Genomic DNA, 17,155 nt, shown 5'->3' with positions numbered 1-17,155 from the left:
TTCGACAAGATGTGGTTCATGCAAGACAGAGCTCGACCCCATCAAAGTGGGAGAGATTTGATGTCCTGGAGGAGAAATTTGGGGCCGCATTATGGCTCTGGGGGTACTCAGAGGCCACTGGCATGGGCCTCGAATGGCCCCCGTATTCTCCGGATCTGAATACATGGGACTCCTTTTTGTGGGACTATATTAAAGATATGGAGTACAACAATAACGCCAAAACCATTGCTGAACTGAAAACAGCCATTCAGGCGGTCATCAACAGCATCAATGTTCCGACACTTCAGTGAGTCACGCAGAATTTCGCTATTCATAAACGTTTCTGGACTAAATATTGTTAAATACTTGTTAATCCATTTTCAGTTTTTAATGAATCTGTTTATGGATCTAAAATTAAAAAAAAATAAAAAAAACTGGTCTGCCTGTGTTTCTACCAAACATTAACTTCACAGTATTCGCTAGATTTTTCATTGAAATTCTCCATGGAAAAATCATACCTCCACATTAAAGCACTTTAAACTTGCCAAAAAGATGAAACCTATTAAACAATAAAGGCCATGGGTAGTCTCAGCAGTGTCAAAACACCTGGCTAATGACTGGCACTGTATGCCTGAAAGGGAGGTCCTTGGAGATCTCAGGTGTGTGTGAATCACAGTGTGATACTGAAATGTGTGGGCTATGACAGCTTAAAAGTATGTTCTTCCAGATTTGCATGCAAGACAATGCATAACCTTCTTGCCATATTGTTGTCTGCTAAATAAACAACACATAAGCATGTCACAAGTCAGTCTCATGATGTAAAAACATCAAACTGACAGTAATGGCATAATAATTGAAACATTTAGTGTTGTCTAAAATAAAAGTGACTGAGACAGTAAATTTATGATCTTTTTTGTATTATTTTCACTGTTTTTTAAATTAATTTCATTTTCATTTCTCTCTCTTGTGCATTTCTAGATTGGAATATACAAGTCGCAAGTCTTAATGTCCTCCGTTCAATTATATGTGTTGAACCTTCAGTACCAGAAATTATGGAGATCCTGAAAAAACCTTTAAAGATAAAATGGCATAAAAACTTTTCTGTACCTGTTTATGCAAGTTCAGGAGTTGATAATGCTGAAGACAGAAAAGAAGACATTTCTGGAAATGAAACAGACAATCTTTGTGATGGGGATAGTGAGCTGGATGAGGAAACTGAACAAGTGACTACAGAGGCGAAAACTAAGAATGAAATGTCATGGCTGCTTGAAATTAGTTTAGAAAATTTAGGCATTGAGTTGAGGAAACACTTGTCATTGGATCAAAATAAAAAAATGGAGCAGCAGTCTGTAAAGTGCCTCTGTCCAGTACCAGTGCGAGTAGAATCATATCAGGTTGTCTCGGCGCTCTGTAGATCACATTTTCCGTCACTTGTGTCTCCTTATTTGCAGTTTGTAGTTGACGCAATTGAGATTGGTTTTACTGATAGTGATACTACAATATTGTTACATGCTGGAAGATTAATAGAAGCTGTTGCAAGTATGCTGCTGCAGGACATTAAGCAAGGTATGTTACTCTATTCATTATTTGTATTCTGCCTAATATGTTTCATTTCTGAAAATGAATATATTTTAAATTTATGTTTAAGGAGATGAATCTGCGATTTCTACTGCTTCAGCTATGTTGTTCTGGAAGACAATGCTGTGTGGACCAATTACTTGTCTCGTTCAAAATATGAATGAACCAGCTTTGCGTACTGCAGGTTGTGATTGCTTAGCCAACATGACATCAGATGTATTTGACGAGTTGCCGGTATTGTATAATTAAGAAATGTCTTAATAAATGAGTAACGTTATACTTGACTAGACTTGAAAATGTCTCTGGAATTATAGTTTCATTTGACTATACTTTTTGTTATTATTTAATGAGGACATCCAACAAAAAACTGCCATAGCATATTTTTTTAGACTGGAACATCTGATCATGTTTTACTTACTAATAATGTTGTTATTGTTGTTTTATTTTATTTTATTTTTTTTTTTAGAGGGAAAAGCAAATTCTCATCATTACACTGTTGTTTGGCTGCACTTCTGATGATGACACCAATGTAAGAGCAGCTGCGGTTAGAGCACTTGCTGTTTACATATTGTTTACAGGACTAAGACAGGCAAGTTATATACCAAACTTTATCTAGGTAGTTAGTATCAATTTATGCCTGGATCAGAACAACAAAGTGATAAACATCTAGGTTCTTACAGCACTGCTTATATAGCAAGAACTGGAGAAGGCACTTGTTTGTGCCTTCTGTTCCATTCATCTTTACCAAATATCTCTTCTACAGCTACTAGCCAGTTGCAGATGACACTTGTGGCCAGTAAACTAACAGTTGTGATCTGTTTCATTGAGTTCTTTGTTCCTTTGTGCAGTGAGTTTGTTTTGCATTACAGAATGTGTGAAGCTTTCAGTGAAAATCTGAATCTTTTTCAGAAAAACTAATTTTCTGTGACTTTTTTCTATTTAGGAAATTTTGTAATTTGTAATGTAGGTTTAATAAAAATAGAGCATTATTGAACAATATTTTTTAGATGGCCTATATAAATGAAAAATATTGCTTATGACAAATGAGATACATAATTGTAGTAAATAAATTACAATCTAAAAAAACTGAAAGTAAAACAAAATCTATGTCCTATTGTTTATGGTAGCTATTGTATCTTAGACTGATATAGAATAAAGAACAGATTTTGTTTCCTCCTCATAAATTACTAATCAGAAATAAAAGAAAAAAGGCTGCAATTAAATGTGGAGAACATGTTCCTTTTAAAAAATGGAGTTTTATGTAATTTTCATTTCCATTGCCTTTAGACAAACAAAATCATTGATTATGTCATTGAAGTCAAATTTAACAGCTGACAAGGTAACTTCACCTATTCTCTACCTCCAGTAGTTTTTTATTGTCTTTAATAGCTGAAACTGCATTGATAAGACGGTGCAGGCACTTGATCTATTCAGTGTTTAGATAAGTGTCTCATATGACTAATACCTTAAAAGACACTTCAGGATATCGAAATGGCAAGTTGTGTCAGTTCTCTTTTCAGCTCTTTCTACTAGAATTTGAAACACACTGTTTTGTTAACTAGCTCAGCTGTATGGGTATTTCTTCTATATTTGACAGCAAAATCTGGTATTTATTTTTCCAAATAAGATAGAGAGCTCTCATTTAAGACGTTCTCAATCGTAAATTGAAGTGAGATGAAATGGATTGTTACATGTGAGATCTGTTTTTCAGTGCACTTATTATTGTATCAAATACTTTGAAGCACTCTAACTTAAACAGTTTCACTCTAGTCTTCAGATGACAGAAATCGAAAGCTTTGTCAGATGGCATGTTCGTGTCAGCACCCTCCTGCCATTATCCTACACTTCCATAGCAAAGTAGCAGCAAAACTTCTGTTGCTGAACATGAGTGAGTTGTGTAGGTGGCAGCTATATGAACCAAGTGCACTTTTGGCACACAATCTGTTTGTCGCCTGTTCGGTAGTAATCATTTGTTTATGCAGCTGTTTGGGTGCAGTGACAACAGCATGTATTTACAGACTTGGGTTGAGGGGAAGGTTTATTCTCAAAAGCATCTTGTTTTCTCTCCTGTCAGTTTTTGTGCCCCCCTCTGTGCCCGCATCCTCGGTGGGCACCTATCTTGCCATTGCCTCGGTATGACCCTGTTGTAAAGTGAGGTAGAATTATTCAGTGGCTGCAAGACTTGTTAGTTAACAATTGTCAGAGTCTTCCTTTTCATGTACAAAAACATTAATGGACACAAAATTATAATGGAGAAAAGTGATATTGTTGTGTGGTGTTGTCAGTTTTTAGGAAACATTGTTAAAGTGCCATTTGGAGTCATTTTGTGGCTTGATGAAACATAGACAATCATCAGAAAAGATTAAGCTGATGAAACTACATCCAGAAATACAGGATTTGCCATGGAAAAGGGAACAAGAGTTACTGCCTTATGCTGGAAGTTTATCTGGTTTTGTACTGACCTATCTGCAGCATTATAAATTGAGGAAGACAAACAGCTAACATGAAGAGATGGATCATGATAGTTTTCTTAACTCCTTCAAAGGGCAGCTACTGGAAAACTTACATTGGTTGTCAGTTACTGTGATGGATAATGCCCCGCCCCATTCAGTTATTTAAAAAGTTCCAGTGATGACGATGAAAAGAGAACAGTATGTTGTTGACAAGATGGCTAAAGAACACGGTCACAGGGTTATTAGGCCGCTTCCTTATCACTGCCACTTCAATGCCATCAAATGGTTTTGGGTGCAGATCAAACATTATATAACAACAAATAACAAAAGCTTCACTGTGACAAAAATTCAGAAACTGTTAGAGGAAGAAGTGGCACAAATAATGCTGAAAAAGTGGAGTAATGGTGTACACTACACAGAAACTGATACTAAAGAAATCAGGGAAAGTGAAGGGAGCGTGGGTGTGTCTTTTCCACAGATCAAAGCCTAGTAATGACAGTATCGAAGAAGCAAGTGACTCCGAATTGGTATTTGCAGTTTTCTGTAATTAATCTTCCGTAAGTGTTTGTTGCCACTGTGTTAATATTTTGAGTGAATAATGTCTGCGACGTTACCATAATAAATTTCATATCATTGTTAAAGAATTCCACTCTGTACATGTACTACATGCAGACTACAGTAATTAATAAGTACTTAAGCACTTTATATTTTTAATTGTGTTCTTGAAACAAAGATGATGTGGCTTACCAAACGAAAGTGCTGGCAGGTTGATAGACACACAAACAAACACAAACATACACACAAAATTCCAAGCTTTCGCAACCAACGGCTGCTTCATCAGGAAAGAGGGAAGGACAGGGAAAGACGAAAGGATGTGGATTTTAAGTTCCTGTGGTTCCTTCCAGTTCACAAACAGTTCCTTTCACCTATTAAATAACCATTTTGGCTAGTTCTAATAACTTTCGCTTTATTTCCATTTCCGTTTTTCCCACATCACTGATCATTTTTAGCCGCTTCCTACAGGTTTTAATGTCACTATTTCTTCGTCAGACAATTGTTAGCCTCATTTTCATAATCTGCCACCATAAAACCACTCCTTTTAATACATTTACATGAAGTTTTTTCCAAATTTTCCCGAATTTCTCCACCCTTTAACGTATTTTGCCGGCAACACAACCACCTAACCTTTGTGCACATCGTTGTCTACCAACCCAAGTTCGCCACAGGATCAACATAGCCCAGCTTTAACCAGCACTTTTTCGCCTTGTTTCACACCAGATCTCCAGTTGCTTTCTAGTTCACCTTTATCTCTCCCCATATATTTTTATTTTCATTTTCATTTCAGCCTCATGTTACACTTTCCACCTTCTAATACCATGTCATCTTCACAACACCCCCACAACGACCCCATTAAGTTTTCTCCCTTAAAACCCACATCCTTTCGTCTTTCCCTCTCCTTCCCTCTTTCCTGATGAAGCAACCGTTGGTTGCGAAAGCTTGAATTTTGTGTGTATGTTTGTTTGTGTTTGTTTGTGTGTCTATCAACCTGCCAGCACTTTCGTTTGGTAAGTCACATCATCTTTGTTTTTAGATATATTTTTCCCACGTGGAATGTTTCCCTCTATTTTATTCATATCATTAATTGCGTTCTTGTATTTACATGAAGGATTCAGATCCATTGTACTGTCCTTTGTATTGAATAGGCCAACTAAATGTGATTCACACTAATTATTGTATGAGAGTGTGCATATTTTGTGGCTTTTGTTGAGCTATACAAATACAAATGAAGGAAGATAGTACCATTTTATACAAAGAAGTGTGTTTATCAAGCAAGAGATATTACTATCCAGCAAAGTGAACTCAGTATTGGATATTGAAGGGAGGGAAGATAGAATGGAAATGCACAGCTGTTGCTGTTGCAATCATATTGTGTGCACATGCACCATTGAACAGGCATCGCCCACTTCCTCACTCAACAGTGCTTCGCTGTCTTATCACATTGTTATTCTGATCCAGGTATAAAATTATAATTTATTGATTGAATCATATTGATCGGCTGCATGTTATGTTGTAAAAATTAAATTTATTTAACAACCATGATAGATTCTTGCACCCCACCTGCCCCTCGCCTTTCCCTGTTGGCCCCATCCATATGTTCTCCCCACTTAAAAAGGTCAAGAACAGCAAATATTGTTAACTTATATATTTCCATTTTGATGGCACAAACAATGATAAAAAAAAAGCAAAGTACCTTAGTCTGGATACATCCCTGTTGAAGATTGTGGTCCACAATAGTTGTAGACAGCAGAAAGTTGTATACAGAAATTGATCAAAAGTATGTTCCCTCAACTTTGCCGTACATGTTGGCAAATTTTTCTTTATTTTTCCCAACAATGTTGGCATAATTTTGGACAAGATAAGGGGGTTATATAACTCTTGTAAGGATTGTCTTCCCTTTTAAGGGATGTCAGAGATGTATTTTATTACATTACCTCAAAGGAAAGATAATGCTTTGTCAGTCAGATGAATGCACTCATTACAGAATAAGACCAATTGTTTCTATCTTCCTTTAAAGTTAAGTCTAGTGAAGATGATTTTAGAGTCATTGAAGAAAAACGTAATAAAATGAACTTAACCCACCTTTCTTAGTTAAATATAAAAACTCGAGAAAACTTTCCTCTTTTATTTATTTCTTTTGCTGTGTACCCAGACATGGTATACAACTGCTGTTTATACAGGAACTCACCTAGTGATTCTGTGACTTCATTGTTTATTTGTTTAGCTTTCTTTTTGATTTATTTATTATACATGTCTTAAATCTCATTTACTTGATTTTCAGGTCTACTTTCAAAGCTGATCTATTAAATTGTTATGCTCACTGTTGAATTTTGTGTGCAGCGGATGTAAACAGTATTTTTCTCGGGCTGTAGAGGATAGTTTTTGAGATGGATGATCTCCTTACTTGAATCCTCCTTCAGTTATGAATTTCTTCACTTTCCTTATGAGGCCTCATGGAAACTGTAGCATTGACATATATATTTTTGATTGTACTAATGTAGGTTGAACCAAGACCTCATTTCTTGACCACTGCTTGTGCACCACTAAGTCAAAGACATTTTCAAAATTTGTGAAATCCATACAGTGTGGCATACTCTGTTCTGTAATTTCTTTCAGCACTCACAAATGGCCATTGTGCTGCATCCATTCTAAAGTCAGCTTGTCCCTTTACTCAATGAGAATAGTGTGGTTTTTTTCCTGTGCAGCTGATGATAATTTTTGTGAACATATTGTGCATTACAAGAGAGGAGGCAATTTGATCTTTATGTCACCTTTCTTGTGAAGAGTAACAATCACAGTGTTGTTTGAGTTTCAAAATAATTGTTTCTGCTACAGATATTCTCTAAACAAGTTCCTTTTGTATTTAAAACTGCTACTACTGCAACATGATCATTTCCAGCCCAATTCCTTTATTTTACATCTCAAATGTCTTTATACACCTGTCATTACGTTCATTATCAAATATCTGTGTTTTTGATCCAGCCTTTGAAGTATATAAACATTTAAAGAATGTGTCATCTGCCATCAAACTGATCAAGTTTGGCATCTACCCAAAACAAGTTTCTGTTTTGCGTTTTTCATATCCATATTATTTTCAGTTGTGAAATGTTGTCTGTCGCTTAGTAGTTTCGTGTCATGATATTTCAGTGACACTAAGTATTAAGCATTTTTTTACCTCTGCAGGCTGAATTTATATTTGTTATTGCTCCAAGTGTCTAGATTGCCAGCATAAATGATGCTTGCATACCTTGCTCCTCTCTCCTCCTGCTCCCCATGACAACCCACTAGCAGGTTGATGCAAATTTCCTCTATTTCCTAATCTGTGTTATGGCAGTCATGCTAATAGCATTGGTTTGATGAACCCATCTCTGATAGGGTCGAAGAAAATATGAACAAATAGTATTTTAATTTGTTACTAAGTACATTCCCTCGATCACGAAGAAGATCTATGATTGAAAAGTAATGGCAGTTTTGTTTTTTTTAAGGTATCTTTATTTATTCATCAAGATCAGTGTTGTCCCCTTCAAAGTAATCCCCCTCAGAAACAATACGCTAGTGCCAGCACTTTTTTTTTTCCAATCTTGTAAGCATGTCTGGAACTCACTATTTGTTATGGTTTTTGTGGTTCTCGTCAGCCTTGGGGATGGAAAGAAGTCCCTATGTGTCATGTCTGGTGAATATATTGGCTGAGGCGACATAATGGGTTTGTTTTTTGTTAAAGAGTCCTGAGCAAGCATTGAGGTGTGAGAGGGAGCATTATCATGATTCAGTTTCTAAGAGTGGTTTTACCACAATTCTGGTCATTTTCTTCAGATTGCTTAATGTAGTTGGTTCATAACATCCAGATAATATTCCTTGTTGACTGTATGACCATCGGGCAGGAACTCGTGAGACACTATCTCATTGTAATCAGAGAAAACAGAGAGAAGAATCTACACATGTGATTGAGCTTTCCGAATTTTTTTTTTTTTTTTTCTTCCTAGGCTCTTGAGGCAGTTTCTATAGGGTCGACTGGCCATGTTTCATCACCAATTATAACCTTCTTCAGGAGTTATTGATCGTTGTCAACTTCATTCATTTATTCCTGAATGGTGTCTATGCAATGTCATTTTTGGTTGAAATTAAACAGTTTCAGGATAAATTTGCTGCTACACACTTCATGCTCAATACATCCAAAACATTGCTTGACAAGAACCAAAGGATATTCCGACATCATCAGCAACCTCTCTGATATGGTTTGGTGATCTTCCAGTACCATTTTCTTTACTTCTACCACACTGACATCAGTAATTCATGTGCTAGGACATCCAGGGCAGTCATCATCTTTAGCATCTTCTCGACTCTCCTTGAAACATTTATACCACTCATAAATTCTTGTCTTATTCATAGCTGATTCACCAAGAGCCACAGTCAACATTTTGAATGTGGTAGTGCACTTTATTCCATTTTTCAAACAAAATTTAATGAAAAATCTTTGATCCATCTTTTTTGAAAGTAAAACCTCGCCAAGCACTTAGAAACACACATCATTTTCAGTTATCAACAATGAACTAAATATTCTAAGCAGCTCAAAATTCAAATATACATCAGGAACATGTGTACCAACAAGATTTAAAAAAAAGTTTTGAATATTGGATACATAAATTAAGAAATTCCTGTCATTTTTTGATCACACCTTGTATGTTGTTCTGCAAGTTGAAATGTGAAACTCAGCTGAGATTGGAGTCACAATTAAAATGATTAGCATTTGATTTTCAATAAGTCATTTCTCCTTTTTTGATTTTCAGAAACAAAAACTGTGTTACATGCATTAAAATTGGACATTTGTTTTAATTTATTTCTGTGATTACTGCAGTTTTGCTTTTCAAAATTTTCAGTACTAAAATGCACAGCTGTAGTTATTTAACAATTTCTTATTTTTCCATCATACATTGATTAAAATACTTTCTTTTCTTTCTTAATATTGAACTTTGTGTTTGTGCTCAAACATCTTATTTGAGCAGTTGCTAAGCTCTTTCCAAACTAAAAGCTTTGTAAAAGTGTTGCTCATTCGTTTCTTCAACAGGACTGTTAATTTCCATCATCATTGAACTATGTAGGGATGTAGTATTCGGAGGTTCTCCTTGGCCCACTAGATGGCATTCGTAGATCCATGCAGTACTTGCTGTTATGTAGGTATTTCTGCTGTCAAATGCCACCTGCTGTATGCTGGTCAAGGGGTAGTTCAAACAAGTAATAAAAATAAAACAACAAATATTTGAACACAGATAGGATATGATCTACTTATAAATAACAGTTTATTTATTCATTGTCAAAATGATTCTAAAATTAGTTGTACACACCTTAAATGTTTGTGAGAAAATTCCTGTATTAAATTTACCCTAATTCTGTACCCTAATAAAGGACTGTCTGAAAAGTTATTTAAAACAAATTTATTGGAATAATTTTGAAACTGAACCTATGTATTACTTCTCTTAATAAGCATCATTCAAATTTAAGTATTTATTGTATCTCTTAATGAGTTGACAGATTCTCTTCCCATTAAATTCTACCATTTGACATTGCAGACAACTTGTGACAGCATCTTTGACTTCATTGTCAGAGTCAAGGCACTTGGAGCCATGCCTTTTTTTCATGTGTGGGAAGAGCTGAAAATTACTTGTATCCATTTCTGGGCTGTAAGGCAGATGTTGAAATGATGCAACAATTCTTGTGTTTGCTGGCTGAAGTGTAGGGGTGCAGTGTCATGGAAAACATGAAACAGCAACAGTCAAGAGGCCGTTGCTTGTTCTGAATTGGTCTTCTCAATATTTTTACTGTGCCTCGGTAGGCTTCACAGTTGACTGTGTGCAGTGTTCCGTAAAATCCACAAACAAGATTCATTTAGTGTCCGCAAAATGGTAGCAGTAACCTTTTTGTCCAACAGTTTTTCATACTTTCTTTGGTTTACTGGACTAAGTGGCATGACCACACTCCCTTATCACACACTTTTCGACACACACCTTATAGCTAGACACAAAACTCATTTTATTTTATGCCCAGTTTCAGTTTAGGTTCTGATAGCTTGTTTTTGAGGTACCCTATGTTCCTGTTATTGAAAATTAAAGTATACCTATCAGTTACGTTATACACTCCCGGAAATGGAAAAAGAACACATTGACACCGGTGTGTCAGACCCACCATACTTGCTCAGGACACTGCGAGAGGGCTGTACAAGCAATGATCACACGCACGGCACAGCGGACACACCAGGAACCGCGGTGTTGGCCGTCGAATGGCGCTAGCTGCGCAGCATTTGTGCACCGCCGCCGTCAGTGTCAGCCAGTTTGCCGTGGCATACGGAGCTCCATCGCAGTCTTTAACACTGGTAGCATGCCGCGACAGCGTGGACGTGAACCGTATGTGCAGTTGACGGACTTTGAGCGAGGGCGTATAGTGGGCATGCGGGAGGCCGGGTGGATGTACCGCCGAATTGCTCAACACGTGGGGCGTGAGGTCTCCACAGTACATCGATGTTGTCGCCAGTGGTCGGCGGAAGGTGCACGTGCCCGTCGACCTGGGACCGGACCGCAGCGACGCACGGATGCACGCCAAGACCGTAGGATCCTACGCAGTGCCGTAGGGGACCGCACCGCCACTTCCCAGCAAATTAGGGACACTGTTGCTCCTGGGGTATCGGCGAGGACCATTCGCAACCGTCTCCATGAAGCTGGGCTACGGTCCCGCACACCGTTAGGCCGTCTTCCGCTCACGCCCCAACATCGTGCAGCCCGCCTCCAGTGGTGTCGCGACAGGCGTGAATGGAGGGACGAATGGAGACGTGTCGTCTTCAGCGATGAGAGTCGCTTCTGCCTTGGTGCCAATGATGGTCGTATCCGTGTTTGGCGCCGTGTAGGTGAGCGCCACAATCAGGACTGCATACGACCGAGGCACACAGGGCCAACACCCGGCATCATGGTGTGGGGAGCGATCTCCTACACTGGCCGTACACCACTGGTGATCGTCGAGGGGACACTGAATAGTGCACGGCACATCCAAACCGTCATCGAACCCATCGTTCTACCATTCCTAGACCGGCAAGGGAACTTGCTGTTCCAACAGGACAATGCATGTCCGCATGTATCCCGTGCCACCCAACGTGCTCTAGAAGGTGTAAGTCAACTACCCTGGCCAGCAAGATCTCCGGATCTGTCCCCCATTGAGCATGTTTGGGACTGGATGAAGCGTCGTCTCACGCGGTCTGCACGTCCAGCACGAACGCTGGTCCAACTGAGGCGCCAGGTGGAAATGGCATGGCAAGCCGTTCCACAGGACTACATCCAGCATCTCTACGATCGTCTCCATGGGAGAATAGCAGTCTGCATTGCTGCGAAAGGTGGATATACACTGTACTAGTGCCGACATTGTGCATGCTCTGTTGCCTGTGTCTATGTGCCTGTGGTTCTGTCAGTGTGATCATGTGATGTATCTGACCCCAGGAATGTGTCAATAAAGTTTCCCCTTCCTGGGACAATGAATTCACGGTGTTCTTATTTCAATTTCCAGGAGTGTATTTATGAAGATCACAGATCACATTTATTTACATTTAAAAGAAAGTTATTTGTACTGAATCCATTAAATCTACCCAATTAAAGAAAAAAATAACTTCACAACTGTAAACTGTAGAAATATATCAACAAAAATAATAAATATCTGAAAATGTAAGAGGCTGCAAGAAAAAAAACACACAAAAGAAATGCAAATCTGCATGCTTTCAGGGCCAGTGGCTCTTTTTTCTGGTAAAAGAGTTGAAGGGAGAGGAGGAGCAATGAAGGAAAAGGACTTGACGAATTTTAGGATATGGTGAGAGTTACGGAAAAGTCACCGAGAACCCTGGGTCAGGGGAGACTTAATGGATGGTAAGAGAAGGAAAGACTGGTTGTGGTAGCCTGCAACAGATGAGATTTGTAAACCTTAAGAACTTAAAAGGTGGAAGATAGAACAATAAACAAGACAGAAAGTACTGAAAAAACCTCATCAGTAGTCAATAAGAGCGGAGAGCTAAGTGCTTTATACATGATAGGCAGGTGATAGTGAGTGGGCAAAAATAAACAAGTCGAAAAATAAAAATTCATAAAAATAAAATGGAGGGAAGAAAAGGAATAGTTACTGAAAAGAAATGCTGAGACCACAGAAATTAAATTTAAGCCAGGTGGGTGTTGAAAGTGAAACACATGTTGTAAAGTGATTTTCCACCTGTGGAATTCTGAGAAACTGATGTCATGAGGGAGAATCCATATGGTATGTGTGGTGAAACACTGCTGTAGAAAGTTTTTCAAAAGTGAGCACTGTCATAACTCCAGAGTTCTTTTCTGAGACTTTGCCGCCAATCCATCAGTAGTTCACTATAATGTGGAAACAACCACCGAAAATTTAAATTTTGAACATGGAATACAAACTGACGTCAGCACAGCACAAGCCATTTGACAATGTCCAGACAGCCTATTGCCAAGGGAAGTTGCTTTCCCACTAAATTACGAAAGGATTTGTAAGTTGTCAGAATATCTTACAAAGGTGAGACATGCCATTCTAAGTATACATGATGGACTCTTTGCGGTGTCAGCATTGAGTGAGTTCATTATCATCACATGGTTGATGCAGAAACCTAGAGTCGAAAACACTGACATAATACATGGATCTGTGGACATTAGAATTGGTAGCCTAATTTGAAGCTGTGATGCAGTGTGTTTCACTGTTTTCTTCACTTCTGCTCAATTCTTCATCCTTTCATATTTTTCGAAACACTACTGGTCCAATCTACAGAAATTCATTTTCACACAACAATGAGGTAAACTTAATTTTCAACTTAGAATACATGTTTTAAGAGATCTGTAATGTGACACATCAGTTAAATTGCATAATTTTGTAGGACAGAAGTAAAAAAATTAAAATCACGAAGTATGTCACTTTAGCTTCACGAACACATAATATCATGGCTGCTCAGTTTGTTTCTGTCAGCCATTCACAGGATGTACCATCATGCTAATATGTTTCTGAGGCTAAAACCGAACATAAAACGGAACACTAAGAAAATTTATTCGATATTATTTTTACTACTTAATAGAGTTTGTAGTGATAATGTAGGCTGGGGACTAGGTTAGGTTGAAATGTATCAGATGCCATGTTTTGCTAAACTTAAGTGCAATATATAAGGTTTGTCATATTTATATTTGTGTTCTAGGAAAATACATAGTTTTAATTGATGCTCCATGTTAAAGAACTTTAAAAAACACTCCATTTTTTTGTATGATACATTCTGCAAAAATATCAGGAAATGTCACATCTGAAACTAAAATTGTTATTGAAATGTGGTTTGTTTGACAGCATACCGAGAGCCATAGTTTCTCATGTACTAAATCAACTGTTACTGTATTTAAAGACTGCATGCAATGTTCAGAGTAGAGAAAGAAGTCAAACCCAGTTTCAGCATTCACTATCAGTTACCAATATTTGTAAAGTGCAGCCCTCAGGTTTACAACATTTTTATATGGGAATAGCAAATAATAACAAATTTTGTATTATTTATTGTTTTATTGCTTAGACAAAATTTTCTGTACCTACTTATTGCTACAGACTTTTTGTTTGTAAATTTTTAATTAAATATTACCTGTGTGAACCAATAGATTTTGCTACTAACATGACAAGAATTCTGATTTCTTCCACAAATGTTTTATTTATATTTTTGTTCACTTTCTCTTTTTCAGGATATTCAGTTTGTGATAGATACTGCAGAGGCTGTAATTAAAGCATTGAGTGACAGCCATGTTGGAACAAGAATGAAAGCATCGTGGTCATTAAGCAACGTCAGTGATGCACTGATTGTTAATGTGTGAGTGTGATACGAAATTGTGACAGTTAATCGAAATAACGTGGAACATTCAGAAATTTGTTGAGGTTTTAGTTTCAGGCATCTGTTAGAACCAAATCCTGTGTTAATTTAAATTTAGTTACATACAATGTTAGCCAGTGATCTTGTCCAATGACTGCAGTTTTGTAGACAATGTCATTTTGCTGATACTGTTTAAGGATGTCCTTTTAATTTCAGAGATGATGATGAAGCTGAAGAAATACCCAAGTCTTTGTTTACAAAAATTTTGGAATCTGCTATTAAGGCATCGAGGGACAATGAAAAGGTGTGATGACTAAATTGCTTTAAATGATTTAGATTTATTTAATCTAAATAGAAGTTTTAATAACTCAGTAATTTTCAGGTTCGCTCAAGTGCCGTGAGAGCAGTTGGAAATCTTTTGCGAATTTTAAACAATGAACTGCTGTTCGACCAAGCTGTGAAGGAAAATGTTCAAGCTGCTGTCAAAGTCTTAATTCACAATGCTTCTACAGGAAACAATATGAAGGTATCAGGTTTGTGCTGTGCCTTCTAAATCTGTAAAGTACAGAACGAATGTAAATTTGAAGCACTTTTTTGACCGTGAGGATTTGGTTGGGGGTGTGGGGGGGGGGGGGGGGGGGTGTCACATCCATGTCAGGCCACCCTGGACACAGACAGGATGTTAAATTATAACTGCTTCCCCCTTATTATAACACCATTTTCATTTATATATGACATAACTCACTGATTTGATTAAATTATTTATATGTTACAATTCCTGATTATGCACACTGTAATACTCCATTCTTATTCATACCAAGCATGCCAGTCACATTATGAAAGTTTTCTGCTTCTTCTTTTATAGCGAGTAATTGCTGTAATTGCACTACCAGCTATTAATATTTTATTCCTCCACTTCCATAATAACCACTGAAGAATTTCCTGCTGAGAGAGTTACTCTTTTCGTTACGTAGACATTAACTAATTTTATTTTATGGAAGAAAATACAGATTTGTTGACGCAACTACCGTTTATACATCTGCTGTTTACAACTATGTTCTCCTTGTTTCACCAAAATGACATCTACTTAGGAATCCCTCGGTAAATTCATGATTATCAGTAACTACCCCATCCTACCCCCATTTATTGTGTTTGATCATCACAATCTTTTATCATCAGAGCCAGTGTCTTGCATTTCTGAAAAGCTTGAAGTTCTCTTTAAATTAATAGTGCATTACTTCTTACATTGCTACTAACAGAAAAAGGACCCCAGTACTCTGGTATCAGACGACTAAGAAGTCTGCCCAAAAACCTGCAAGATAGTGTACTTCACAATGACTTTCCAAAGAAACTTAAAGACTATCTCATTGAAAAAGAGTTTTACAGTGTTGCAGAATACTTATGCCATTAAATTTGTATATATTGTTATTCATTATCAGTGATGTAAAAATGTAAGCAAAGGTGTAGAAAAATAAGTGATAAAGAATGTTAATACTTTGACATGTACTATTTACATGTACGTTTACTGTACACAATGTAATCTTACAGGATAAAATAAAATTCAATTCAATTCAACAATAAAAATGACATATTGAGTTGCAGATGCCACAGTGAAAAAACAGTTACACATTCAGGTTTTGGCCAAAGTCTTCTTCAGAAAGGACAGAAACACACACACACACACACACACACACACACACACACACACACACACACACACACACACACACATTTCATAACACAGCTGTCTCTGGCTGCTCCGACTAGAATGCAACTGTATTACATTGAGCAGAAGCAGCAATTGGGAGTGGGGCAGGAAAAGAGGAGGGATAGCAGGGTATGGGTGGGGAGAGAGGGGTCAGCATGGCCTTGCAGAGCATTCAGGGACTAGGTGGTAGGATAAAGCAGCCAGGCACAGCTTCAAAAGACTGATGGGAAAAGGGGGGGGGGGGGAACAGAGCGGGGGAGCGAGATAGGAGAGAGGCAGAGATGGGGAAAAGACTGAAGGGTGCATTGGCAAAGAGTGACACACAATGAGGGTGAGGCACATGAATTAGGAGATGAGAGGACAGTGGTGGTGGAAACTGGTGGGTGGAGGCTGTGGGGAAGTAGATTACTGTCAGTTAAGACCAGTATCATTACGGGAGCAGAGAAAGTGTTAAGGATAACTCCCATCTGCATACATCAGTAAAGCTGGTGGTGGATGGAAGAACCAGATGGCTCAGGTACTGAAGCAGCCATTGAAATAAAGTGTGTTATGTTGAGTTACATGTTGTGCCACAGGATGATCCACTTCGGTCTTGGTCACAGTTTGGTGGTGGCCATTCATTCTGGTGGACAATTGCTTGCTAGGCATACCAACACATTAAAAAAAAACACCTGTGCAATGATTGCAGCAGAGCAGGTATGTGACATAGCCTCTTTCACAGGTGGCCCGGCCTCTGATGGGTAAGGATAACTGTGAGATGGAGATTGGTTAGGAAGTGCTGGGCGGGTGGATTTGCAGGTCTTGCACATGGTTCTTCCACAGGGTTATGAGAAGGGTTGGAAGGATTTTGTGTAGGGTTTCCCTCATTTTAGGACATGATGATAGATTAATTCCTGATGAAGGATGTGGTTCAGTTGTTCCAGTTCAGGCTGGTATTGGGTGATGAAAAGGGTGGTACTTTCTAGCTGATTGTTGGGTGTGGTAGGAGGATTGGGAGAGTGTGGGGATATG

General features: G+C 38.0%; 1 protein-coding gene across 2 annotated transcripts in view; it reads left to right on the top strand.

The window, feature by feature from the left end:
- Positions 1-17,155, top strand: part of LOC124795675 (HEAT repeat-containing protein 6) — a 71,407-nt gene that overhangs the window by 37,437 nt on the left and 16,815 nt on the right. For both annotated transcript variants that reach the window (XM_047259750.1, XM_047259759.1), the window contains 6 exons: positions 958-1,545; positions 1,628-1,791; positions 2,024-2,146; positions 14,312-14,436; positions 14,653-14,740; positions 14,819-14,962. In XM_047259750.1, the coding sequence (XP_047115706.1) occupies positions 958-1,545; positions 1,628-1,791; positions 2,024-2,146; positions 14,312-14,436; positions 14,653-14,740; positions 14,819-14,962 (1,232 nt within the window). The remainder of the gene's footprint in view (positions 1-957; positions 1,546-1,627; positions 1,792-2,023; positions 2,147-14,311; positions 14,437-14,652; positions 14,741-14,818; positions 14,963-17,155) is intronic.

Source organism: Schistocerca piceifrons, chromosome 1 (assembly GCF_021461385.2).
Source record: "Schistocerca piceifrons isolate TAMUIC-IGC-003096 chromosome 1, iqSchPice1.1, whole genome shotgun sequence".
Taxonomy (NCBI): domain Eukaryota; kingdom Metazoa; phylum Arthropoda; class Insecta; order Orthoptera; family Acrididae; genus Schistocerca; species Schistocerca piceifrons.
Note: the sequence above shows the minus strand (reverse complement) of the source record. Positions and strands in the feature narration are given on the sequence as shown.